General features: G+C 36.2%; 2 protein-coding genes across 2 annotated transcripts; one reads left to right on the top strand and one right to left on the bottom strand.

Annotated features, from left to right (window-relative positions):
• Positions 1-202: 202 nt before the first annotated feature.
• On the top strand, positions 203-6,876 carry LOC135691215 (inositol-3-phosphate synthase 1-B). The gene is made up of 3 exons (XM_065209016.2): positions 203-352; positions 3,902-4,281; positions 4,694-6,876. Exons 2-3 carry the CDS (start codon positions 3,937-3,939, stop codon positions 5,957-5,959), a joined length of 1,611 nt encoding a protein of 536 aa, XP_065065088.1. The 5' UTR covers positions 203-352; positions 3,902-3,936; the 3' UTR covers positions 5,960-6,876.
• Positions 6,877-17,957: 11,081 nt separating this feature from the next.
• Positions 17,958-27,790, bottom strand: LOC135690930 (uncharacterized). The gene is made up of 9 exons (XM_089115184.1): positions 27,621-27,790; positions 26,852-26,963; positions 26,382-26,558; positions 26,120-26,226; positions 25,731-25,868; positions 25,124-25,502; positions 23,660-24,974; positions 18,602-23,301; positions 17,958-18,267 (listed from the first exon to the last, which is right to left on the bottom strand). The coding sequence occupies exons 1-9, from the start codon at positions 27,788-27,790 to the stop codon at positions 18,121-18,123; spliced, it is 7,245 nt and encodes a 2,414-aa protein (XP_088971310.1). The 3' UTR covers positions 17,958-18,120.
• Between the last annotated feature and the right edge of the window lie 177 nt (positions 27,791-27,967).

The raw sequence follows: 27,967 nt of genomic DNA, 5'->3' as shown, positions 1-27,967 counted from the left end.
ATTAAGGTGGCCAAAGTTGCCTTTTTCGTGGCATATATAAAAGAGGATCAGACTGTAACAGATAAACTTTGATTTTCCCGTTTTCTCGCTTTCCTCTGTCAGAATTATGCTTTCCGTAAGCTTCCTACACAACCATCTTCTTGGCAAGTATCTCTGAATAAAATTCCTTTGCTCTATTACAGAATAGAAATTCCTTTGCTCTATCTATTCTGGCTCTATTCATAATTTAAACGCCATTGTTCTTCAACAATTAACACGTGACTTAACGTACGATAGGCCAGATGGGTTGTTTCAAACCAAGTCATTCATATCCATCCTGGAGGCGTGAAAGCTGCCATCAAATCTAAGGAAGGTGAGTTATTTAACCCTCTTAATTGTTTCATGTCTTATGTTAACGGAATGCCAAGCTTCCTATTCACAAGGCAGAATGTATATTGGTTAGACTAGGATTGTATAGGGGATATGTAAAAAGCAGTCCTTCTAGAATTTTTTTGGCCTAAGAGAAACTTATTCCGGCCTAAAGCTATAAGAAAAGGGTCCTTATTCACGCCCTCTGTATTTCTTAGCAAGGCAGTTAAGTTTTTTTGTTGGACCATATCTGACAAAATATTCACTTCTTTTATTTTTATATACAGTCTCTATCGATAAACTTTTATTTCTTTTTGCCACTGGCACGGGCATCGTTAATTACAATTTATGATAGGATAGGACCTCGAAACATTTTGCAGATTTTGGGAAGGGGCCTTCATTAATGAGATGGTCAAAACATTAGAATGGGGCTAAAGCAGTCCCTCTTTCTGGTGATATTTCTTTTTATATGCAAAGTAGATTCCCCTACATCTACACCACAGTTAAATCAATTTTCCCTAATTTGACTTGGTAATTAGTATTAATGTCCAAGGAAGAGGTGAATTACTGGAAATTATTTGTTCTTCAATTCCAGGGAAAGTAGGTTGCAATATATGGCCACATGGTTAGACTAGGTGATTTTTCATCTAACAGATTATTCTACTCTGTAATGCATGATGGATTTCAATTTCAGTTCAGAATCGTTTCCTAAAGTGAAATGGTTATCACAAAATCTAATTCAAGAAAAAGATCTGACTTCAGTAAACTGAAACAAACCAAACTGTTTATTAAAATTCTTGGGACTCTAACCCAGTAATCTATAGCTTCTCTCTGGAATGTAGAAAAAAACCTTAGACTCCACACAAAAGCTACAAATTTTCTAGCTGTCAATTTTTCTCTCAAATTTAAAGTTCAAATTTACACTGGCAAATTTTTTTTTAATTGACTGCAAATATTGCAAAAGAATATAGTGACTGTTGGAAGAGTGCTTTATCAGAAAGCTTAAAATTTTAAAGTTATTTTTATTGAAAAAGCGATGGATACTGATGTAGAACAATTTATTCAGAACGTCTTCAGAAGGCAAGTTTCATCTTTGGATAAACATTTGCATTTGCATTACCACAAAGACTTCTTCAAATACTTTCAAATGTCTCCATTTAAGCTTGCAAAGACATGCAAGATCCTGTTATGACATCTTCATCAAACAAATCTTGAGTCTTTTATGACTGTAACTGTTGCTGTTGAGCAGGCAAATTAGCAGCCAACATTTCAGCGTTTTGAAGAAATTCTTGCCGATCCTTTATTTCATCAATTTGATCCATTTTTCGTCGATTTGAAATTCAAATGTTTGAATAATAATCTGATATAAATCCACTGGCATGGATTGTGTAGGAGCGACAGGAAATGAATAGTTACCAACCTATTTTTTTGCGTTATATAAGTGAGAGTGTTTGAGAAAGGAGTTTGTGGAAAGATGCAGGCCATTAGGAACCAAAACAGAAGTCAGCTCTCTCTTCAAGTGTTGTTCTTATTGGTTCATTTTACAACTTCAATAATTTTGCAGGAAAGAAGGAAAGGTTTCTAATTTTTTCAAAGGGAATTATTTGCTGTGAATTCTCAGAGAATTTTCTAATCTCTACTTCTGTGCATTTGCAGTGAAAAATTATCTTTGTGTGGAACAATTTGTCTTGTGTCAATCAGGCTTAAGCCTCCATCCATATTTCCAGCAAACTTGGGTACACCACCCCAAAGCCTAGAAAAACCTAGGTCTCCACCCAGGGCACAGAAAAACCTAGAAATATACCCAAGGGCCAAATAAAAGTGAAATGTAAACAATTTTTGGATGCTGACTCACCCACCTGTACCCACTTTCTATACTTTGATCGGTATAATAGCAATCTCTTGGGCACCAGCACTTCATGGAATACTTGCTGTGTGGTGCTGTTCCCAAGAAGTGAGGAACTTGTACCCCTAATTGCTAATGAAATAACTCAATATTAAGCCCCCTCGTAGCATGAAATTTGTAAAATATCCCCCCCCCCCGTATTTACAATAATTGGAGAAAAATTCTCCAAAAGAGGTTCCTTGGACTGATCCCCAGGAGAAATTTCCAATTTGAATATCCTTAAGAATTTGCCATTTATGTTATAATTGGATTGAGAAGGGGAAATTGGATTGATGAACCCAGACCAGGAACTCTGAAGAAAGAGTAATGCACATCACAGCTGACCCCTTTAACATAATAATTTTCACATGCGTAGCAGGCTTGTGCACAAATGCTCAGAAAACATTACGATAAATCTACTTCACCCTCTCGCATGAAGGCAACAGAATTTCCAAAAATTTCCTTATTTATGGTGCGGCTTTCCGGAAATTGTTTAGGAAACAGTGATGATTGAGAATAATGACGAATTATTTGAAAATTAATTAAAGGCTGATTAACATAATTCAGGGCTGGTTAACAGGGTGTTATTTTCCCTGCGACCACAAGGGTGGATAAATAATTCAATAGTTTTATAACTTTGCAAGAAGTTGAGCAGTTTTGAAGGAGAAAATAAAATGTTCCCAGGAAATACCTCATTACACTGAAATAGATCAAAACTTATTTAGCACAGTGTTATTGTGCTAGGGAGGCTCAAAGGGGTTCAGCTTCCCTTGCAAAAGTAGCAAATTACTGTTATAAGTGTTTGAGATACATTTTAATGCAGGCCATACAGATAGTGCTATACAGAAAGAACTGACCTCCTGTATTCTGTATTTGTGCCAGAATTTCCTGCTTGCACCTCACTCGTAACACTATAAATTTATCTCTTTTGTACATAATTTAAATTTGTGGAATCAATCTTTTGTAAAATCGCTTCATTCAGCAAGACGCAGGAATTACCATTTTGATATTTCCCAGTTGCTTGTCTACCCTTGTCGTCCGAAACCTATCGGCAGCCCTGATTATAAGCATGGAAATAAGTTTTTTATGAAATCTTAAATTTCGTTTTCTATTTTTAGGAGACTCTTGCTAGTATTCAACAACATAGTTTTATCATATAATTGAGGTTTTCTAACCACAAATTCCAAACTATGTTCACAGGAAATTTTCTTCAGGAAGTTTACGGCCACAAGAGGTCTTTAGAATAATAACAGCCTGGTCTACAACAGCTTGTTTGAAACCCTTCTTGCGATTTCTGTTCCCTTAAATCTTGTGTTTTTAAAGGTAGAAAGCCTGATCAAATTGGCTTGAACTGAATTTCAGCCAGCAACAATGATATGCATATACGCTTCCAAAAAACTAATCATATTAACATTAGAGGTTTTCGATTGTTCTTGAAGACCTCCGAGCTATTAAGAGGCGATTTCAGTGGTCACCTAAATTCAAATTGGCTTTATTGTAAAATCGGCTACTGTTCATTGTCCAATCGAAAAACGCAAGACCAACTCTCATCAATTCCTTAATTATTGACGTAAACGGTTGGCTGAAAGGACATAATGCCTTTAAGGTGTGCGCCAAAACTTACTCGTCCCTTCCTGATTGGTTGACTGATTGGTTTTTTATCTCCAGGCTGAAAAACGCTGACGTCACATTGCACTAGCAACATGCAGCCCAAAGTAAAAGTCCAGAGCCCCAATGTAAAGTATACGAACGACTCAGTGATCAGCAAATACATTTATCAAACAACCCAAGTGAACCAAGATAATGGCACGTGTAATGTACAGCCAGTTGATGTTCATTTCACCTTTCACACCGATACAAAAGTGCCAAAAGTTGGCCTCATGATGGTCGGATGGAGTGGCAACAACGGTACAACACTGACGGCAGCCCTTCTTGCCAACAAGCACAACATCACATGGGAGACTAAGACGGGTGTAAAGAAACCAAATTTCTTTGGCTCAATCCTCGAAGCATCCACTGTTAGCCTTGGCTTTGATCAGAATGGAGAGGTTGGTATATTCAAGTTTACAAGAATACATCTTGATGATAACTGTTTTGTCGTTAGTTGTTGTTATTATAAACCGCAATTCACAATGAATTCATGCTCTGTAAACAAAATCTACAAAACTACAAAAAGCATAGCTAAAATGGTATTTGATTCAAGGCTACAAGGATACACCCAGTCCAATTTTGCTATCTATTATAACAAACCCCTATTATAACAAATTTCTCGCTATTACGAACCCACAACATCTTGTTATTACGAACTAAGTGTGTAGTCCCTTGGAATACTTCCTGTAAAACGAACCCTCGGTATATAAAACTCACTCTATTCAAAATTTTTTATTGGTCCCTACAGAATTCATAATCGCGGGATTCCACTGTTTGTCAACTGGCAGTTTTCTTTTTTTTTGCTGCTAGGTTTTTGTTCCGATGCGAGATCTTTTACCCATGGTGAAGCCAACTGACTTGGTAATTGACGGCTGGGACTTGTCCTCATTAACTTTGGGTGAGGCAATGACCAGGGCAGCGGTTCTACACTGTTCACTTCAACAGAAACTAAGACCAATGATGAATTCCATGAAGCCGAGGAAAGCAATCTATCGCGAGGACTTCATTGCGCCAAATCAAGCAGAGAGAGCGGAAAATGTTCTAACGGGAACGGCGGAAGAGCAGGTAAATCAAATCCGTGCAGATATAAGGGACTTCAAGGCAACGAATAGCCTTGACAAGGTAATCGTTGTCTGGACTGCAAATACAGAGCGGTTTTGTGCCGTCCGCACTGGACTTAACGACTCTAGTCAAAATTTATTGAATTCAATTGTGAAAAACGAGAAGGAAATTTCCGCTTCGACTTTGTACGCGGTTGCTGCCATACAAGAAGGGTGTGCCTACATCAACGGATCGCCACAAAACACGTTTGTTCCAGGAGTTCTCCAGCTTGCCAAGGAACATAAAGTTTTCATTGGAGGCGACGATTTCAAGTCCGGGCAAACGAAAATCAAGTCTGTCCTTGTTGATTTCTTAGTCAGTGCTGGTATAAAACCTGTGTCAATTGTTAGCTACAATCATCTGGGCAATAACGACGGAAAGAACTTATCAAATCCTGCACAATTCCGTTCTAAAGAGGTCTCTAAGAGCAATGTGGTTGATGACATGGTTGACTCAAACAGGATCCTTTACAAGCCCGGGGAAAAGCCGGACCACTGCGTGGTGATTAAATACGTCCCGTACGTTGGCGACAGCAAAAGAGCGATGGATGAATACACATCTGAGATCTTCATGAATGGTACTAACACACTTGTCATTCATAACACCTGCGAAGATTCTCTTCTGGCCACGCCAATCATTCTTGATCTGGTCCTGCTGACCGAGGTTTTCCAGCGAGTGAAGTTCAGGGTTGGTGATAACCAAGAACTGCAATCTTTCCACACGGTACTCTCATTGTTGAGCTACTTGCTGAAAGCCCCGCTTGTGCCAGAGAAGACCCCGATTGTGAATGCTCTGTTCAAGCAAAGAGCATGCATTGAGAATGTCCTGCGAGCTTGCATTGGCCTTCCACCTCAGAATCATATGCTGATGGAGTACAAGGTTGCAGAGATGGAATCTTTTTGCAAGCACGTGAAGCAGCAATGTGTGACCGATAGTATGCAGTATTTACCGGATGGGTTAATACGAAAATTCTAGAGCCATTTTCCTTAAGGATATATTTAAGTTCTATCAAGGACATACAACAAATAGTATATTTATTAGCAGATTCGTACTCATTGAAATTTTTTTAGTTTTCGTAGTCTTTGACGTTATTTATTCAACTTCATGGGGTCAAGTTTATTCAAATTTAGGTCTGCTCCGCGAGTTTAAATCCAACATCTTTCATTTAACCATGCCATGTTTCGATGCTGGTAAAATAACAAAAATTGTATTGAAGCAATGGAGAGCTGTTCAGTTATCCTACAAATCTGCTGTTTCTATCGTAGAATTTCTCGACAATGTACAAAGACTGTCGTCCTGTTCATGAATGTTTTGCTTTTTTGTGCCCATGATCAATTTGTCAGGCTGAAGGCATCAGACATTAGCGCACATAGTTTCCATTATTTCAATTCTTTTTTGTGCCAAGGCTAAGATTGAACCGCCAAATGAAACTCTAAACTGAGAGTCGCTCTCTTTGTTTAACAAACCTTTGGGCCTGGCTGTTGGACAGCAGTAAGATAATAAAATTTTGAATCCCTAACATCCGTTGAATATCACAGTTCTGCATGTCATGTTTGAATGAATTTTCCAGCTGTTCTGATTCAACTGGGTTTACAATCAATCTTGCTCAAGAATAGTATTTTCTTACACATTAAAATCGGCACCCTAATTTCACATGGATTTTTCCACTTTCTTTTGTAGTCCAAAAGATTAATCTCCAGAGTTTCTATAATATCACTGAATTCAACAAAACAATTTGCCTTTCAAAATAGATGATAATCTTTTGGTAAAATTAGCTTAATAGTTCAGTGAAAATAAGCAGTATGCGATAGTAAAAATTAGTCGTTGGTAGCAATATAAAAACTTGATGCTTTGGTATGCTTCTAGATAAATATTACGAATTTGTTAATGGATGTCGCATTCCTTTCTGTGTTAAATTCTGTCATGTATTGTGAAAGAATCAAGTACATTAAAAATACGCAACTACGAACCAAAAATTAAGCGCCTGTTCGCTCATTTATACCCCAATAAACATGCAGCTATAAGAAATTTATATTTTTTAAGACCATACCAGTGCATTACAGCTGAATTATAAGAATCATATTTGAAGAAATGAAGGAATTTGCGATTGCTGTAATTTTTAAAGAAAAAGGAGTGCTAGGTATGTAGATTGTCAAAGTATTCTAAACAAAATATAAATCAGCACAACATTATGCACTAAAGTTGATAATTTTTTTAAGACTCTTCGTTTTATATATCATTAAAGACATAAAATTCTACACCCACTTTTATCAGGCAGTGTACAATTTGCGACTTATCTTTCGAACATAAACTGAAACTTAAAAGGACAGTTGGAATAAACATTCCTATGAGAAAGCTTTTTAGAAGTCCATTAAATCAGGATCAGTCAAAGGTTTATTTCTTTTACATTTTGGACCCTGCTCTAAATGATATCAATTTCAAATAACGAAAAAATTGTTACAGTTAAAGCATAGTACAACTAGGCAAAGCATATGAATAGATGTAAATGTATAAACTGACATATTCTTTATTGTTTTGGGGGTGGGGGCTGGGTTGGTACTGAAAAGTTAAAGATATAGGTTAATGACAAACTTGTTTGCAGCTGTGTTTAATTTTTTCTTATAAGGTAGGTTTTTACTTGCGGGTTTTACTTCATATTGTTACATTCATAACAAATCTCTTTGGGCTGTCCTCCTCAATGTTTAAGGCAGAGAGGACCCTATTTAGAGTCTCCTATTAGCTCATTAGCCTCAAAATATGGCTTTCTTCCCACTTCTGCCCCAGTCATTCCCTAGGTCTGCTATTTTTATTTGTAACTTTTATGGAAAAGATACTCATCTAAAAGAGAGAAGCAGGAAATATCTGCAAGACAAGACCATAAAGGGTATAAAGGATTCTGCTACATCAACTTTCACTGTTTTTTAAAAAAAGCAAAGACCAAGATCTACCAAGCTCAAGTCTCACTCCTCAGGGAGAATAAAATGAATCTTCTGAAACCAAGGCCTAAAATAAGCGTGGATCTCACTCACTTTGTGGAGTCGTAAATTAAAATTGTGGACCTGTGATTGTAAAAAGTGTGGATTTGTAAATAATGCATGCTCTCAAAAGTGCAGCATAAAATACCAATCAAAACGCCTAAGAAAGAGATGGGAACTTTTTTCAACTCGGAGTGAATGCCCGATCCCAGCCTTATGTATTGCACTCATTTTTTATAAGAAAATTGCGATAAGAAATAAGCAATGGATAATAAAGAAGAATTAAGAAACTTCAGAGCTCGAAGCATCAGTACATGCGAAGAAAAATCAATTGCGCTTCATGATATTGTTGTGTGCTATTTTGAAGTAAGATGGAATCTGTATACAGCTTTAACTTCAAGACATCATCTCAATTTAGTTTGCTTTTATGACTTGCTTCAAAAAAGACACCGAGCCTTAAGACCAAGACCGAGATTATGATTTCCTGCCCGTAATGTATTTTGGGGTTTTTATGTGATATTTTTCAGTAGATTTCAAAGAAAGTTATAAACCTTTTCAACTAAGGTTTTTAAATTGGAAAAGCATTGGAAAAAGTCCCCTCAAGGCTACAGCAGCTGAACGATGATAAGCCTTTCGGTGGTAGCTGGGAGGAACATTCAATGGGGAATGTATAACAAGGACTAAGGAATAGTCCTATATTTCCGGTGTTTCAAAGGGCGTGGCCGTAAAAAATTTAGGGGCAAGCCTGCAAGTTCCGTTCCAGCCACTTCCTTGTGGGCTGGTGCCAGTGTGACCTGATCTAGCGTAATATTAACATGAAATTGGCCAAAAATCGTCATTTAGCATAAAATCTAGCATAATTCTGATATTATTTAGAAGAAACATTGTTTCCATTGATCCATTGTCTATCGTTACCAAATGCAAATACTTTGCACCAGCATCTGTGGTTTCATTTTGGGAGTAAATTGTGACTTTTCACCTTCGGGATATTGCCAGTTGTTTTGGTTGGTTGGCAGCCACATATTTTGTGGTTGGCAGCCAAATGCAGCCAGCTAAACGCAGTATACAAAAAAGCTAAATTTCGCTAATTATTGGGAGTGATACCGTAATCAAAATTTGCTTTGTAGGTTACAAAAGTTTTCACTTGCTTTGATCTAAAACTGTTTGTTATCTTTTGCTTTGTTTCATCATTCATCATTTGCAATTTTGAAATTATTTTAAAAATTTTTGAATATTATCTGTGCAAAAATTTTTGATTCCTTTGCATTTTCGTTGTTTTTTGCAACATGCTGTCAGAATTCAGCCAAATGTTGCTTCTTCGGCCAAATCAATTTATGACGGCCAAGGGGTTTTGAGAAACTGCCAAAATGGAGAAATTTGGCCATCAAACCATGGATCTTAATTGCCTTTTTTTTATGAAGAATGAATACACTGGGTTGTCGAAATGGCCAAATTGCAACTCTGGCCACTTTTGATATTCTGAGCATGCATTAGCCTCTTTCTCGAGCAGATTGCCTTGATTTTAAATCTAGCATAATTTTTGCAAATCTAGCACAACCTTATGACATATTTGGCGTAATTGAGATCTGGTGCGTGGTTTCTGCATTACAAATAAGATGGGGGTAAAGATCATGCTTTCAAACTGGGCAAAAAGAAAATAAGAAGAAACAAGCACAATTTGTACATCAGTGAGAGAAGAGTTTATTTGCCATCTGTAACGAGGTTTTCGTTTATAGTATCAAAACCTTTTGAAGAAAAGATTTGATGGCAAAGAATTTGATGGGCTGAATGCAGTTAAGAACTTTCCATAAGTAAACAAGACCTAAGAAAGCTTCACCCAGCTTTTGTCCCGGACATCGCAGCAATCCCTAATTCTGTCGATGCAGAGAGGCTGATTCCCACCTATAACAAGATAGAAGCAGGTGGGGAAAGCAGCATAGCTCCAGAAAACTTATCAAATAGATAAATATTGCAATTAATATGCTTGATCTCGCAAGTTTCGATTTCCGAGAAAAGCTGCAAAGATATGGTTCCAAAAAACCAAAATATACTGAAAAATACCACAAGTCTGGGAAGTAAGGCTGATTTAAGGGAGTTTTTGAAGGTGAAAGGGAAAAAAATAACTTTGACAGAGACCCGAACAAACCAAGAAAAAGAGTTTTCTTTCGATAACTTTCCGCTCACATATTAAGACATCGCTATATGTAGCTAATTTTCTTATTAACCCAATCCATGTATTGTGAAGAATCAGCTTTTGCTACTTATACTTCATTCATTTAGGTATTTGCCCAATTAGGACATGCTATTTGCACTATGATGGCAGTTTCTATATTTGCCACCCCCATGATACCCATCAAAGCAAAGTACCACCCCCAATTTTTATAAAAAATGTGGATCTGTAAAAATTTCTTATTTTAGGCCCTGTCTGAAACTCCTGAAAGGGACGATGAAAGTGTGAGTCAACCTTTTACACAAGCAGAATCATGTCAGCTAGATCTTTCAAAGTGTTATTCAACTGATCATGGTCATCTTTGTGAAGATGTGCTTGATGCTGATGTTGATAGATTGATTTTGCAGCATGGGCCATGTTGACCAGGTGGTACATTCGGATGCATAAAGGAGGATGGATCTGTCTTTACAAATTTTCGTGCTAGATATTTTAATAAAGACATTAAAAATATTTCAGTTCAAAGGCTATGGCTCTGTTATTTTATCCATGGAAATCCTGGAAAAGCTTGAATGAAGATAATAAGAAATACCTTAGACAGCAGAATTTATCTTCAGATGTTGTTGTTTATCATTTCTTCATGGGTTTTTGAAGCTCTAGAATTTGGCTCAAATTTTTTAAGTATCATTTAGTTAAGCAGAGGGGCCCTAAAACGCTTCTCTTAGTAAGGGTTCCACACTGTTCCGTTACGCCACTGAAAGAGAGCTGCAAATATAATAGATGATAAACAAAAGACTTGTTAGCTATGATATTTGTAAAACCAAATATTGTGAATAGTGACAAGATAATTTCGTCAATTTCGTCAGTTAAGAATCTTTGATGGTAAAAAACCATGTGACGTTAATATATCCATGTTAATATTTTATTATGTTACCACCACCCTCGCCCCCCACCAAGGAATACTCTATGATGTTAGTAGAAAAATTTTGAGATTTGCCCACATCACCAACACTGCCCCTCCTGCCCTAATCTTGTGCAGGCGTCCCTGGGTGCAAGGTTGCCAATTTTTCGCGCGCTTGTGGCCTCGATTTGAAGTCGGAGTAAAAACATTTTTATAGATCAGTGGCAGCGATAGAGCATAGAGGAAGCTTCGACAGGTGAGCAATAATATGCAGTTATGATCTCGATGAATCTTCACTTGATGAATCTAATCGATGAATCTTAAGGGATCTTTCATCCTAGCTTCAATAAATGATTCTGCACAGTACTGTAGACGATCTGATTTCCCAAAGCAACCATAGATTTTCAAGCAAACAAACACAATATAGCTAAATGAGTATGCTATTTACATAAATATCCTGTAATCTATCAAATATCTGCAATTTATGCTTTCCAATAAATAAACAATTACAATATAAATTCTGATCTCAAGTTTGATATAACTTGAAATTTACTCTAATGTTCAACAGAGGTTGCCTCAAAATGTGCTTGATCCATGAATCTGTTTAAAGAAATTTAACAGAGTCAAAAAATAAAGTTTCCAGTCACACAATTTCATCAAATGAGGGATTTAAACCATGATCATTGGAAAGATTTACTTTTGACAAAAAGAATAATGACAGAAAGACTGATATTTGAATTTCCTTATTGACAATAAGGTTGAAATCTCTTGCAGCTGTTGAACTGTTGATGTCTGGCCTTGCAGCTGTTGAAGAGTCCCTTCAGGCAATTTCTGGGTAAGCATTTTTGTTTTCTAGCAACTCACTCTCTGACAAAGACTTAATGTTGAAAGGCGTTAATTTTGCACAATAATTCAAGTTGGTTGAACTTTCTCTGGCTGTGTAGTATTTCAATATTAGTTTCCTTATATTTGGAATTAACATCATTCGATGGGTAGTTAACTGTTTCAATGATGCTTAAATAAAAAAACGCATACTTTTCAAGATTCTTTTCTTTAGCAGTATTATTGACAACATGTCTTTTTCAATTAAACAATGGCACATTCTAAATGAGTTACAGCTTTTGATTAAACAGCAAAATAGTTTAATAATAAACTAGATTTCTTACCACTTCTGACAAGCTCATTTCCTTTTGGCTAAGGGAAGCAGCCCCTTCTTTTTCTGTAAATTCTCTTTGTAAGCTAGCGCTCTCAATGTGCTTCCATTCCAGCTCCTATGTGATAAAATAATCATCTGAAGTGTCTCTGAAAAATCACACTAGCAGCCATTTCTGTTTCAGCTATCATCATGTTTATAAGCTGGTAATATATTGCATTCAGCCAACAGATATGGCAAAAGTTGGCTATGATTTATTTTTTGCAATTTACTAAATATCCCCTATGCCTTACTCCCTAAGAAAACCCCATATATTTCAGAAAGAGGGGGTGTTACTGTGAGCCCCTAAGTGTTGCTGAATTGCGTGTGCAAATAATGTGTTTATCAGGTGTACAAATAGCTCATTAAGAAAATATCGTTTGATAATGAAATGGATAAGTTTGTTTCAAGTACCCCATTACCTCTGGCTATTTTAAAGTTACTATAGCATAGGACTAATTCTCAATAACGTTTTCTTTACCTCAGAGCCAATTTTAATCTCTAAATGGTTGATTGACCTGAAATTCCATTTCAGCAGTCAAGAAATGACCTCAAATGATTCTAAAAATACCTCTGTATTATACAAAAAAAATTTCTCGTAAGATCTTACCTTGAGCTGTTTCCTGATATCTGTGTATTTATCCCAAAGTTTGTTGTGATTTTCGTTTCTAATCCTAAGCCTGCAATATGGTAAAAGTAATGTGAAAGTCATTTGACAGATAAGGCGTTTTTCTGGGTAGAAAATGTAAGAAAATGAATGGTTAGGAAGAAATGCTAAGGTTTGCATTGTTCTTAAATTCAACTTTTTGTTGTTGATCTCTCACGATTTCAGTGGCAGTACCAAAAGGGCCACTTTTCATAAATTGAAATAAAGCAGATGCTCTTCTAAGTAATAAAATTGAGAACTTTGAGCCCATTGTGCTGTTTTAGAACAGCTTCTTTGTGCTGTCTCTTATTTGATTATTTTTCAAACCAAAGCAAAATTAGATTTTATAACTTACTGTAAGTCAAGAAAGTGAACATTTTGATTCAGTTCTTCGTTTTCCTTTGTTCTTTTGTGGTACATTGAATTCAGCTGAAAGAAAAGACAAGTTTTCACTATATTTTGTATGAAATAACTTTTTATTGAAGTTTGACATATCTGATAGACTGTTATCAGAACCGCGAAATGCTTATGTGAAATGGTATCATACCTCTTTGTATTCTTCATCAAGAAGGTTCATCTGTGAAGATAGGTCAGCAACCTGATAGAAAATTGAAGAGCATTTTGTCAAATCTTTTCTTCAAATATGGGAATCAATAAGCACATTTCTAATAATAGTTCTATCAAATTGATACCCTCGCTTTAATGTGATTTCAAGGCCAAAAGAACAACAGCTTCAATGAATTCTCCTCACAAAGTGTAATGTTATTTCTTAATAGTTTTTTTTGTAAGCAGAAAATTTATTTTACACTATTTATGCGTGTTCAGTTTTTCTAGGGTTTCTATGAAAAACATCGTCAGTTTGGATGTGGATGTAGCTACAATTGTACTATAAAACATATGCACTTTCTACATTAAAAAACCCTTTGATATATCTTCTATTTTGTTGCAAATAATAAGGCCGTCGCTAGCTATTGTGCTCAAAGGGGCTGCTTAGGTCTTATTTTCCGACAAAGTGGGTGAAGGTAGAACTTTTCTTTTATTTGCTCACAAATCGAAGAAATTGTCGACGCAGCACTCCTACATGTCTAAAAAGTCGTTATGTAACGGACATTCTCCAAGAGGGTGTCACACCCTTAACGCCCTACCTTAGCAACGGTCCTGAGTAAGTAGTGTTCATAATTTCTTATGTTAATTTATTCTGATATAATGCAATACCGTCAGTTCCAGGCCTTTGCTGTTGTACTCTGCCATGACCCGCTGTGACTGGACCTTGTGTAGGGAAATCTGCAAAAAACAGCGTAATGGCCCTCAGCTAAGCAGTTCACGTTTCATAAGTTTAGACATTCACTTAAATTTGATCAGTTTTAGTTAACAAGGTAAAAATGAACTGCTTTGCTGAGGACTCTAGCTTAGTGCTTGTTGTAGGCCCTTCATAGTAAGTTTCATCTTTTATTTATGTCCCATAGTTGATAGCCCAAGTTAAATATTACATGCACTTAGACTTTCCCAAATCTCCCAAATCCTGTTTTTTAAGTAGTCGAAGGTGAATAATCTCTTGAATCCTTGTACAACAATGCTATGTTCCTTTTCCTTAATCAACCTTTCTCATCATTTCCAGTCTTACGTTTTCTGCCTTTTATCTCTTTTTCTTGTCCGTTTTCCTTTCAGTGGCCTAGCATTGTGCTGATTCAATCTATTCTTACTGTAATTTTTATCTTTTTTTCGTTTTTTAAGGGTAAGAAATGCTTCACTTGCTCTCCATTTTGTTGCAATAAACTTACTGCCTTGCGTCCATTTCAACCCTAATATTTTTACTCGTTTGTCCTTTTCAATGTGACTTTCAATGGCTCATTCACTTGTCTTTTCGACTATCTATGCTACACTATCATATATCTTTTTTCAGTATTGCTTTTCATTCCTCAAAATATTGTTTGATTCTGTAATGCCAATGCGATGAAAAACCTAAGTCCTCTGTTTCTGTGTCTATATAAATATTTGTTTTGGCCCTTAAGCCAACGTGTGAAAAATCGTATTTACTCTTTTCTTGATCTCCTTGCATTACAGTTTCCGCCCACTTTCCCATTTCCCTTATCTCCCTTTCCCTTATCTCCCTTTCCCTTATCTCCCTTTCCCTTCTCTCCCTTTTCCTGTTTATTTCTCTCTAAGTATCTTGAGGTGCCTTATTTTCCAGCTTGGTTCCGTGTGCCTCTATGCTTTTTCCTTATGTTTCGTTACATCATTAGCCCTTTACTTTAACACATGTCCTCGCACTGCCCTGCCTTAGCTTTCCTTATCTCCTTTCTCACCCTTTCCTCTTTTAATCAGAAAGTACCGTGCTATTCCAAATCAGCCTTATTTTACATCTTACCCTTTCCCTTTCTTGCTAATAGGAGCTAGAAATGCTTCTTCCTTCTCTCTCTTTTCTATTTCAGTAACCTTCTTTCATATTTCTTCTTTAATCTTAATATCTTTTCCCCAATTATGCCTCTTAATGCTCCTATAAATGGCTCATTCTCTTCATAATGTCTCTCTCCACAATGCACTATCATTGACTATACTCCAGTGCAACTTTAGACTCCAAAAACATTGTTTCCCAAACATATTGTTTAACTCTTTAATTCCAATACTATGATAACCTAACTCCCATAGTTTCTAATTGTCCCTACGCCTCTCTGTTGTCATTTTTCCCATTTGACCCTAAAACGTCTTAATTTCCACTGGACGTTATTCTTTCTTACTGCCATCTTTTCTTCTCTTTTTTCATTTTAATCTCTTTTGTATTTTTTGTCTCTTTAACATCTTATCACTTACTCATTTATTTATTTATTGCACCTTACTTTTCTCCTTGCTCTGCTGTAGAACATCAACATTTCTCACCAACTTTGACGATATGTCAAATATCAACTAAATTTTTATTGGGAGAGTTTAAATCCCAAAATTTCCTTTCATTTCAGGCTGTTAATAATAAATAATAGACTATTCTCTTGCATCTATTGTTTAAGCTATAGCTAAATCTTCGGATACTGTTTATTCCTTGGTTATTATTCCCTAATTTTCTTGTTAAATGATCATCAATTTTCCTGTTTGAATATAGCATGTTCTATTTATTTATAGAAATTCTTATGAAGGGCCTACATTTGACTTTGAGCATTTCTTCTGAAGTTCATCTCTTTCTTCCTTCATTTCTTCATATTTGGCTGATAGTATCTGCAAAATAATTGCAATTATATTATTTGGATATTTTCCATGTTATTTTGATTAGTAAAAATAATGCGTATAATGATCATATGGGTTACGATCATGCCTGGCAAGTTCTTTCTGGGAATTCTTAATATGGGATAGTTAGTAGCATCACTAAAAATGAATATGTAAAGCCTTAAATCAGCTTATTTTTTGTCATTTTAAGGTTGAAGTAAGTTTTCAAATAAAAAATTGCTGTGAGTATTCAATTCTTTGTTTTATTTGTTGTTTTATTTGTTGTTTTATTTGATTTATTCAATTCAGGATCGTATCAGAAGTAAGTTTAATTACTCACCAAATATTCGTTGCATTTTGCTTTAATCACTGTAATAAAAAAACTTTATTTCTTATAAAGATTATCCCATAATTGAATGGTTTATTATTTCTCAGGATGGTACATTATTGATAATCTACATATACTTATTAGTACCATTAATACTCATTAATACATCAATACTCAAATTCTAAATCATAAAAAGTCTAAAAAAATTCATTGTCCAAATCATTTTCAATTAAGCTTTTTTCTATTTTATATTTAGTAAGTGTTTTCAATGTGTATCTTTTCTCTAAGACTAAAACAGTTTATAAATTTTACCGGTTTCCCTCATCTCTACTTCATGTTCCAGTTGTGTTATCTTCTCAATACAAGCTTTCAGCTGTTAAAAAAGAGAATATCTTTAAAAAAAATTGAAAGACTATCAAGGTAAAATTCTGTTATTTTTACGAGGATCTTTTTCAAAAAACGTTTCAGTTTTCTTTAGAGGAGCCATAACAAGCATTGATGAATCAATACTTCATAAACTACCAATTAAACTGTTTATAAATTCGTAATTTAGGATCAAATAAAATTCATGTTTACAGCTCACCTGTAATTTGTATTTGTGTATCTCCTGTTTGCTTTCATTATCGTTATCAGTTTCTGAATAGGCAAAGAGAAATGCTTTAGCTTACTCTGTTTATCCGACTAACAGTGGCTAGATAGGTGACAACGTCTTTGAGTTGCAGGAAATATGGGATTCAAACTGTTGCTTGTTGGATTGGTTCAAATATAGTACTTGAGAATGGTGATGTGACAAGTGCGAATTAATGGGTTAGATATTTCGATATCTTTATAGTTTTAAGAGCAGTATGCTTCTAATCCGTGAATTTGTCTTCTTTAAGCCCTACAGTACTTCACACTTATCACACATTCAATAATTTTATCTTGATTATGTTACATCCTACGGTTTGAAATATTTCCTAACACATATTTAAGTTATATTGTCTTTTCACAATGCCTTGTTTAGCTTTGACCTCACGACTCGGTTCTTAAGAAGCTAGTTATTGTAAGGAAACTATCACTGCTTGCCTTAAACCCCTCAAAAATCCAGTTCATACTTTATGCTATATAATAGCTTCATTGCATTCAATTTTAGCTCTTTGTAATGACTTTATTATTATTATTATTATTATCACTTCATACCTTTTGAATTGTTTACATCAATCTCCATCATCTGAAAAATTAAAAAGAATACTTTCTTGTGTCTTTTTATAGCTGTAAGTACATTTTGAACATATAATTCAGTTTATAAACTAGCAAATATCTTAGCCATTAATAGTTTCAAAAGCATTCAAGTTAATTTTTGGTTCAGTTATACTTTGAACTTAGCAATAAGGTAAAATGCTACAAGGCAAAAATATATCTTCTTGGATGCATCGCGTTTGCCTGTTTACCTCTTTAAAATACTGGTATCGATTTTTTGTAATACTTTTTCTTTTTAAGTAGACAACTGATACAAATATTTCTTCTAATAATTATCTTACCATTAGCTTTCTTCGGCACTCTACAAGTTCTACAATAAATAAACGAAAATATGTTATTTCCAATATAGATTAAGTTGATTTTTTTATTCTGTCATAAATTTACTTCTTTGTCACCAATATCAACGTGAATCTACTCAAAAAGTAAATACATAAATTTTGGATAGCCATGTTTGCTGCCTGTAAAATGTTAAATTACCAATGTAGTTAAATTTTCATTTAACAAACAGCATACATAAGTTGTTCACATCTCCAGACTCAGACTCAGAATTAAAGATATAGCGATGATTAGAATGTAAAAAAAAGTTACCTTGTTGAAGTTCCTTGTTTTGAGACATAGCCAATCTTCGCTTATCCTCGAGCTGTAAATAAATTTGAAATAAACTCCGACTGTTAAATCATATATTGTTAGAACGTCTTCAAATCATGAGAACTAGAAAATAAAGGATCAATTTTTATATACTTAATTTTTGTATTTGTATCCTTGCATTAAACTCTTTACGTCACTAAGTTTTTTATGCCTATCAAATTTATATGGTTTTAATTAAAGGAAACTTGTTGTTTCTTTGTTTCCTTGATAACATGGACATCTCATTAAAAGTTTTGAAACTACTTTCTTTATTCTGACTTTCTAACTTGAACGAAGCTATATAATAGAACAGGAGCCTTTGAACGTTTGAGCATGTTTAAACTCACCATTATTATTTGAAAAGTCATAGCCTCGTTCTCTTTCAAAGACTCCTGTAGCTTTGCTTCGATTTCAAATTTCTCTTCCGCTAGTACCACATTTGCTTTCAGGACATTCTCTAAACGCTCTTGAAAGGCATTTTCTGCGGAGTTCCGTCTTTTGTCTTCTCTAGCACCTTGAATCGGATGGACTGATTTCTTACTCTTTTGGTGGCATAAATCTTTCATTTCGTAGTTGGAGACTATATCTAGGATTCTTTGCTCCTTTATGTCTCCATTTGACAGAAGCTCTTCCTCGAATTTGTCATCATTAAGCAAAAAGTAATCGATATTAGATACGTCTTCCTCGCAGTCAGTATCTTGAGTTTCTATCCTAGTTGGTGTTAGGAAGATATCAACAAACTCCTCATGACTGATTTCTTGTGACTTTGCTGTTGAACTTGCAGTGTCTTCTTGATCTGCATCATTAGTATTGAGCAGCTGATCTCCGTGAACCTCGATCTTGTTTCCTGACAGCCGGATCTCATTATCATATTCAGCCTTGTTTTCCAGATTAGCTTGTAGCTGGCAGTCAATCCTTTTGCAAGTATCATTGAGGTGTTCGTTTTCCTTTTGTAAAATGTCAAGATTGTCTCTACATTGTTCTAGCTCCGAACGACTTTCCTCGTACATTTTAACAAAATTGCTTGCCTCTTCTTTGGTGGTCATGTTTTCTTTTTCAAGGACTGAAATTTTCTCTCTTGTTTCCATAAGAATACTGTTCAGTTCTACATTTTGTTCCTTGATGTCCTCAAACCTTGCATTTAATGTCTTTAAATTTTCAATTTCGGTAGCCATCTCAGCTTTATGGGCTTTCAATACTGACATTGTATTTTGCTGTTCCAAGATAAGTTTTTGAATTTTCTCGTTCTCTTTTTTCAGCTCTGTCATGTCTTGTATTTCCGACTCGTGCTTCACAAGTTTTCGACTTAATTCTTTGACTTTTTCCTGCGCTTCCAAAATCTCAAATTCTTTTATTTCAAGTTGCTCGTTTAGCTCTGCAATATTTTCCTGTAGTTTTTGCTTTTCTTCAATGTTTTGTTTCAGAATGATCTCGACGTCTTGCAGCTCATTGTGGAACCCTTGGATGTCATTTTGAGATTGATACTCAAACTTTTGACATTTCTTGTGAAGCATCTCATTTTCTTGTTGCAAGAGCTCAAGCATTTGCTCATTTTCCCTGAACTGGCTTGCTAGTTTATTGTTGTCTTTTCTTAGAGTTTCATATTCATCCAAAAGCGAATCGTGCACTTTTGCAAGCTCCGAAAATGCGTTTTCCTTCTCTAGAAGATAGTCAAAATCTTTTCTCATTGAAAAGCACTCACTTGACAATTTTTGCAATCGTGTTCTCAGTGCACTATTTTCCCTTTCTGTCAGAATTTGTCTTGATATGTGATGGCTATACTCCTTGTTCTGGATGGTCATTAAGTCGAATCTGTCCTGTAATGAGTCCATATCTTTCTTCATGTTTGCAATTACAGCAAGAATGCCGTCATTTTCGTCAAACAAGGCAATAATTTTCTGCTGTATCTTCTCCATGATAGTTGCAAACTTTGTTTCTTTATGCTTCTCATTAACACTAATTTCAGTGGTTTTATTTAAAATGCAACTTTCTGCTAGCCTCATATCAACAAAATTACCTATCTCAACCCATTTCCTGTCTGCCTTCTCCTTCGTCTCCATTTCCTTGCTCAATCTTTTGCATTCCACTTCCAGAGTCGTGACTTTTTCACTTAAATCGTCCTGCACACTTGAATTAACGATAGATTCCGTTAGAGACAATTCTTTAACCTCTTCCATTAGTTTCTCGACCTCTTTTTCTAGGCTGGAGATATAATCGTCTTTTGCTTTCATCTTGATTCCTGCATCATAACTCTGTTTCTGTAAATCGTTGTTTTCCTTGAGTAGATCTTCATTAATTCTATTAAGATCTTTATTTTTTTCTTGATGTGCCTCCTTTTCACGGGTCTGATGCAATAAATCTTCATGGCGTTTTTCTAGGTTTCTTTTTAGATCTTCATATTCCATCTGCTGCACCTCATACTCCTCTATCTTACATTGAAGCTCGTTGCAACGAAATTCAAGATCACTAATTTCTTCTGTTTGTGTCTTTGTATTTATTGTCATTGACTCTTTGGTTTTTTCAAAGGCTTCTATTGAAAGTTGCAATTTGACAATATCGGAAAGTTTATCTTGATATGTTTTCTTCATCGCCTCTAGAATCCACTCTTCATTGCATTCATCCATGCTTTGTCCTGTCATTGCTTCCCCAATGGAAACAATCTTGTCAAGCAAATCTTTCCTGTAATGCTTTGCCTCTGCATAACTTGTAACCGTGTCCTCTAGCTCTTTGGTCATAGCTTTCAGTTTTTCATCGAGAGATTTGTTTTCAGTCTTGTGGTTTTCTATTTCTTCACGAAGGGCATTATTTGCCTCGATCAAACTGAAAACTTTGTTTCGTATTTCTTCTCCTATTATAGTCGTTTCTGAAGTTTCATCCCCATTCAAAATACACTCAGACTGAGGAGATTCACCAAAACAGTCGTTTTCAATCAATTTCATTCTTACCGACTCCCATATCTCGTTGGACCTCTTGTTTGCTCGTTCTAAATCTATCTTTAAGCCTTTATTATCATCTTCAACTTTCATTAACTTTTCTTTTAGCAGTTGTGTCTCAATAACAACATCATCTTGGATCTTCTTTTCCAAAGATATTCTTTCAATTTCTCTTTTTAACCCATGGCATTCTTTTTCTAGCCTCGCCTTCGACTCAGATTGATTTTTGGATGTTTCTGTGACCTGGTCAAGTTTTTTCCTTAAGCCTTTATTTTCCTCAACCAAATTTTTGTTGCTGCTAGCAAGACTGTCTTTTTCAGATCTTTCTTGTTCCATGCGTTTCTGTTGTTTTTCAAATTTGGTTTTGAGATTTTGAAAATTCTTCTCCATTATTTGAAATTCCTCTATTTGCTTTTGCAGAACCTTAGAGTGTTCCTTCAAACTATGCACTTCTTTCGTAACAGTCTCTTTCTCTTTAACAACTAATGCTTTCATAGTTTCCAGTTCCTTTAATTGTTTTTGAAGGTTAGCAATTTGTGATTGCCTCTCTATGTATGATTTCTTTATTGCCTCGAGGGCAGTTGGCAGATTAAAGACTTTGACTCGTGAGTCTGCAATTGTTTCTGTTAGAGACTGAATCTTCACGCACAGTGCATCATAATTCTTTCTCGCATCCACATACCTTTGTTTCATGTCATCACTTTCTTTAGACACCGCTTTTAGTTGCATGACTGATTCTTCGTTTACCCTTTCGAGGTCAACCACTCTTTCTTGCATTCTCTTGCAATTTTCCTCTGCCTCTTTCAGGTTTTCCCTCAACCCGTCATACTCTCTTATCTTTCCAAGCATTGTATCTGACTTCCTTTTTATCTGAATATTCTCCTTTTCCAAAGTTTTATTCTTCTCTATCAGTGAAATGATGCCTTCAAGCTGATCATCTCCGCCGTAATTCAGTGATGTTCCTTGAATTCTAGAATCTGTTTTCATTTCTCTGTCAGTTTTACCTGTACCCTGCGAAGCAAGTTTTCGATTCCCATCTCCAAGTCCAACTTTGAGTTTTGCACTGTATGTTCCAGTCTCTGCCCACTGTGGCTTATGATTCGTAGATTCGGGTCTTTGCTGCTTCTCACCAATCAGGTCTTGAAGGTAACATATCTGCGTTATTAGATCATCGTTTGTCTTTTCCAAAAACGTTAGTTTGCTCTTCAGACTTTGGTTCTCAGCTAGCATCAGCATAGTTTGGTCCTCGCTCTTTTTGCTTTTCATTGATTCATTCGAGTCGCTCTTGGCACTTCCTCGTTTGCGTGTGCTTAGTTTGCTCTGCTTGCGGTCTTTTGTGTCCAAATCATACAGCTCACATTCTTCACGTTCTTTTGATGCTGTGCTGCTTCCACTTGTGCTTTGACGAATGTACTTCGTCGAACTGTTGTCAATCATTTCCTCGCCACTTTGAGATGAGCTCATAGATGAGTCACTGCTGCCTCTATCAAGACGGCTATTGGAAGGCCTGGAATCAGAGATTTTGGTGCCAGTCGGTTTGGTATTGCTTGGTTTTTGTATTTTGCTTTCTTTCTTTGCCATTTCATTAAACTGGGCCTGAAGAAGGCTGTTTTCAATTGCCAATCTTTCATTCTCCTCCATCACCTTCTCGACAGATTTCGCTGACAAACTACCCTTTGCCAGAGCAACTTTGCTTCCCTGGTTGCTCTCTTGGCTCATTCTTTTGATCTTTCTCTCTAAGCGTGTTTTTTCCCTTTCAATAGTCTCAAGTGAGCTCTTGGCATCTTTGGCTTCACGAAGAAGCTTCTTGTTCTCTTTGCAGACGCTTTCCATCTCCATCATGAGTTCATCTTTGCTGCCTCTTGTCGCTTGCCTTTGGTCCGTAGTATTTTCAAGGTAGTTTATTCGTTTATAAAGCTTCATGTTTTCCTTTGTGAGGGAATCTATTTGGCTATAAAGCTCCATGTTTTCGTCTGAAAGGCTTGAATTGCGTTGCTTGAAACGATTTGTGCTGAGTCTGGCATCCTCAAGTTCCCTTATGTTGTCAGCTTGACGACTGAAAGCTACAGCAAAGTCATTGATAGAATGGAGATGATTTGTTGAAGTTGGTGATAAAGAAATACATCAACCACAATCTTTTATAGAATTGAAGGGACGGTTTTCGATATCGGATAAGAGAGACGATTTTAACGCCCATCCTTTTACAATGAACTAGAAAATATATGTTAAGAAAATCACTGCTGTGCTATCGGGTTTGTTGATAGTCAATTGGTTGTATTGTTTTGTAAAAATGGTAAAGCTAAGTAAATTTTTTCTTTATTATAAAGCTTCCTTAATTGTTATAGAAGAATAATCACTTTCTTTTGCGATCTTAGAAGCAGATGCAACTAGCCTATATAAATGTTGAAAATTTCGTAAGACCAAATGAATTGAATTCTCTAGGAATTATTGAAGTTATGAAGGGTAAAGTACCTTGCATTCCCCAGTCAATATTTTCCGGAAACATCCCTGCATTTTGTCCCAGCTCGGTTTGACAGGATTTTTCAAGCACGATACTTCTTTGTGTAGTAGCCTTATCGTCAAGATACCTCGAGCTTTTATCTGCTTTCTTGATGTTGGATTTCTTGATAATTTCACTGCCACTATTCTCATTTGAATCTCTTCCACTTTTCCTTGTGGCTTGGGTAATACCGGCTTGTTCATTGGCGTCAATGGCTGACTTGTCACTTTCCATGGAGATCGGGGTTGCACTGCATGGCTCTTTGGCATCAACAGCTGATATGCCACTTCCAATTGGGGTCAGGGTTGCACTGCATGGCTCTTTGGCATCAATGGCTGACTTGTCACTTTCCATGGAGATCGGGGTTGCACTGCATGGCTCTTTGGCATCAACAGCTGATATGCCACTTCCAATTGGGGTCAGGGTTGCACTGCATGGCTCTTTGGCATCAATGGCTGACTTGTCACTTTCCATGGGGATCGGGGTTGCACTGCATGGCTCTTTGGCATCAATGGCTGACTTGTCACTTTCCATGGGGATCGGGGTTGCACTGCATGGCTCTTTGGCATCAACAGCTGATTTGCCACTTTCCGTGGGGGTCTGGGTTGCACTGCATGGCTCTTTGGCATCAATGGCTGACTTGTCACTTTCCATGGGGATCAGGGTTGCGCTGCATGGCTCTTTTGTATCAACTGATTTGTCACTTTCTGTTTTGGCTTGAGTTGCAATGCGATGGTCTGTGTCATCTAAGGCTGATTTGTCACCAGCACATGTCGATTTTCCAATGCTTGCATCCTCCGAAAGTAAATCATCACTAGTTGATTCTTTAGCAGACGAGCTCTCCGCTGTCTCACTTTGCGCTGCTACCACATTTCCCTTTCTGGCACCTTTTTTGCCTCTTTTGCGTCTTCTTTTGTTTCCACTTTTGGTGTTCACTGATTCATTGTATTTGTCTGCTTCATCCCTGCTTTTGAAGTCTGTTCCGTGATAGTTTTCTCTTGGCTCTTTATCCAGTATGTCTGTCTGAAGACACTTGTCACTCTGCCCTAGAGAAATTTCTGTTTTCTTCTCTGCTTTTAATGCGATGTTTTCCTTTTCAAGTGCCTCTATTTTTGCATTGGCCTGTTCAAGGGCCTCTTCTAGAAACATGTTTCGAGCAACAACCATGTCATGCTGCTGAAGACGTTGTTTTGCCTCCTCATATTTCTTGGTGTTGCCATTGTCTGCTGCACTGATCTCCTTCACTGCCATTTTCAGTCTTTCGATTTCTACCTTGGCAGCTTGGAGCTTTAAACAAGAAAAGACAACTGAGTCATGACAATGTATACAATAGAATGTAACGACATTTGGTTATAATTCTAGTAATCTGCAATTTAAGCAAACGTTAGAACATCTTCCTTGTCGGGAAGTTAAATAAAAAACAAGAAAAATCTCACCTCTTCTGTTACATGCTCAATGTCTTTCTCAAGATTGCGGTTTTCTTCAGATAAAGCATTGTAGCTCTTTATGACAGAATTGCTTTGCTCTTTCATCTTGTCACTCATGACAAGAATTCTGCTCTTCAATTCATCTTTGAAAACAAGATGCTTTTCTCTGCGTTCTTGATGGGAAAGTCGGGTTTTTAACTCGAAGACTTCCCGTTTGGCATTTTCAAGTTTCTCTAGAAAATGCACTCTCAGTTCTGCTGCCAGCTTTCTCTTCTTTGCTTTGAGGATTTGCTCATCTTCCTCAACTGATGATTTCTTTTCCTTGTCTTCTGTTGCTGAAAGCTGACTTTTTGCTTCAACTGCTGCGTTTTGTAGCTTTTGAAGGATCCTGCATTATGGCGGTGTTAAAATCAGTATTTGTCAGAATAATTGGAGAAATGTATTTGTAAGAGAAAGGTTTAGGTTGGTGTGGTACGGAACATGAGTTGGTTGATATGATCGCTTGATTATCAGCTAAAGAATAAACATTTTACTATGATTTCATTGTTTTATTTGGCAAAATTTACCCTGCTTGTTTTTAATGATTAAGTGTTCGATAAAATTTTTCTAATCTAACCTTTTATTATTCTCCTTCATTGCCCAATCTTTAGCAGTTAGCCCACAGTTGTCTTTGGCATCAATGTTTGCTCCATGTGTCAACAAAACGTCAGCACACTCTGCCTGCCCTTTTGCAGAGGCCATTATTAGTGACGTGCTGAAATATGACAATAAATAAATTAATTTTATCTTTAAAACAAGTGATGGATCATTAATGAAAAAGAAACGCAATTAAATGGTAAATTTGATATAGATTGATTCGCACGTGGATTAAAAGTGTATGAGGTAAAAACCTCTGTGTTCATTTTGATGCAAATACAGGAGTTCAGTTACAATTTGCATATACTTTTTTCCTATTTTCTTTTGTTGATAATAGATCAAAATATTCTGCAGTGAACTGCCGCTTACCTCCCGTAAAAGTCTGTTGCTTCAATGCTTGCTCCGCGTTGCAAAAGAAGTTCCAGAATACTAGGCATTCCGAATATGCTCCCCAAATGCAGTGGTGTAAGCAAATACTAAATGAGACATAAAATATATTGCCATAACATTTTACTGTGAACCGAAACAATTTACTAAGTTTAATAAATTTCAATGTCTCAGAGGAAAGTCTATTTTCTTTAATCATAGTTTAGTCATTAAACATGTCTTTTTGAATCCGTTTAGTACTCACCATATCAGCGACGTTTACGTTCACATCTGCTTCTAAGATCAAGAACTTTGCAACCTCAGCTTGTTTGTTGTGAATGGCGAAATGAAGAGGTGTCATCCCGCCGTAATCACAAATGTCAAAGTTGAAGTTCATGACCAAGAAGACTTTGATCACATCTAAATGACCATTCTTGATTGCCTGTTAGGAGAAAGTGCTCATGCTCAGTTTAGTTTGCAGCAAATTATTCTGCTTGTAAACTTGATTGAATACTGGTTAAGGGCAACTTACTCGTTGAGACAGAAATATTTATCGTAGGGCTTACCTAGTCTACCTTTTTGAAAGGTTTTTGTAGTGTACCTATCGTAGGGTTTTCTCTAGTGTACCTCTAATCTAGTTTATCTTTTTACTACCTACATTGGGTCATAAAACCAGAGTCTCCGGCTTTTTTAAGTAATTTTAAAAGTCTGCTGAAAGAAGGAATGTTTACTTACCAAATAGACCGGGCGTTGTCCATGTGAATCCATGGAAATCACGATGTTGGCCTCTAAAAGAAGCTTTACAGCTTCAATTCTCCCAGCCAGACATGCGTAGTGCAATGCGGTCCTGAAATGTATTTTCAGTTCGTATTGATAAATTTTGTAAGCCTAAAGGATTGCCAGAAAACATTTGTGGTTGAAAACTTTAATATAGTTTGAGCGTATGGTTTTAAACTTCTATCGGGCAAGTAATTTCGGTACAAAGATCAATGTCCGTTATCAATATGTGATAATATTGGGGAAATTCGTTTATTAATCTAAGTAGAGTTCAGGAGAGCAAAGGTTCATTAAAAGTTCGAGATGTCTACTACCTACTTGAGAAAATGCCGTGATTTGATATATTTACTGATTTCAGAAAACGTCTATATGATTTGAATTTATTTATGTTTTCTATTCATTAATTAATTTTCTAAAGAGTATTTGTATTAACTTCTTTCATTTATAAACTTGTTGGAATGTTAAGAAGCAGTCTTAAACAATTATCTTCATTTTCTTATTTAAAATTCTTTGATTTCCTATGAAAGTTTAATGTTGATTGCCTTTTCAGCTCAATTCTGACAAAACCCCATCAAAACGAGATCTAATGTTTCCAAGTATCAAATATTCGCTTCTTACCGTGAAATACTAGTTTTATTCCACTTAGATTAATATTGATCTCGAATGAAAATAATAATGTACGGAAATAACTCGCAAAGAACTTTAGGTAACACACTAAGCGACTTACCTCCGCTTGCTGTCCTCTTTGTTGACATCAGCTCCTTTTTTCTTCAGGAGCTGCACCAACTTCTCAATTTGGTTTGAATAAGCGGCCCGGTGCAGTCTCGGGAGTCCCCAAGGATCTACACCGTCGCTATTATCATTTGTTGAAGATCTGCGATGAAATCTTGCGAACATGATCCCTTCACAACGAACGAATTCGACGAAAGAAGATTGATATCAAATTGTAAAAGGTATTTGTAACAGCTAAATCGTGACGTCAGATTAGACGTTTTAGTTTTGATTTGATACATAATCACGGATGCGAGAGCCTGGGCGCTAGATTCTAATCTGGCCACCTTTTTACATGAAGAT

The sequence above is a fragment of the Rhopilema esculentum genome, unplaced genomic scaffold, assembly GCF_057945365.1.
Source record: "Rhopilema esculentum isolate cy_ngs unplaced genomic scaffold, ASM5794536v1 HiC_scaffold_23, whole genome shotgun sequence".
In the NCBI taxonomy this organism is placed as follows: domain Eukaryota; kingdom Metazoa; phylum Cnidaria; class Scyphozoa; order Rhizostomeae; family Rhizostomatidae; genus Rhopilema; species Rhopilema esculentum.
This window is presented reverse-complemented; position numbering and strand designations above follow the sequence as displayed.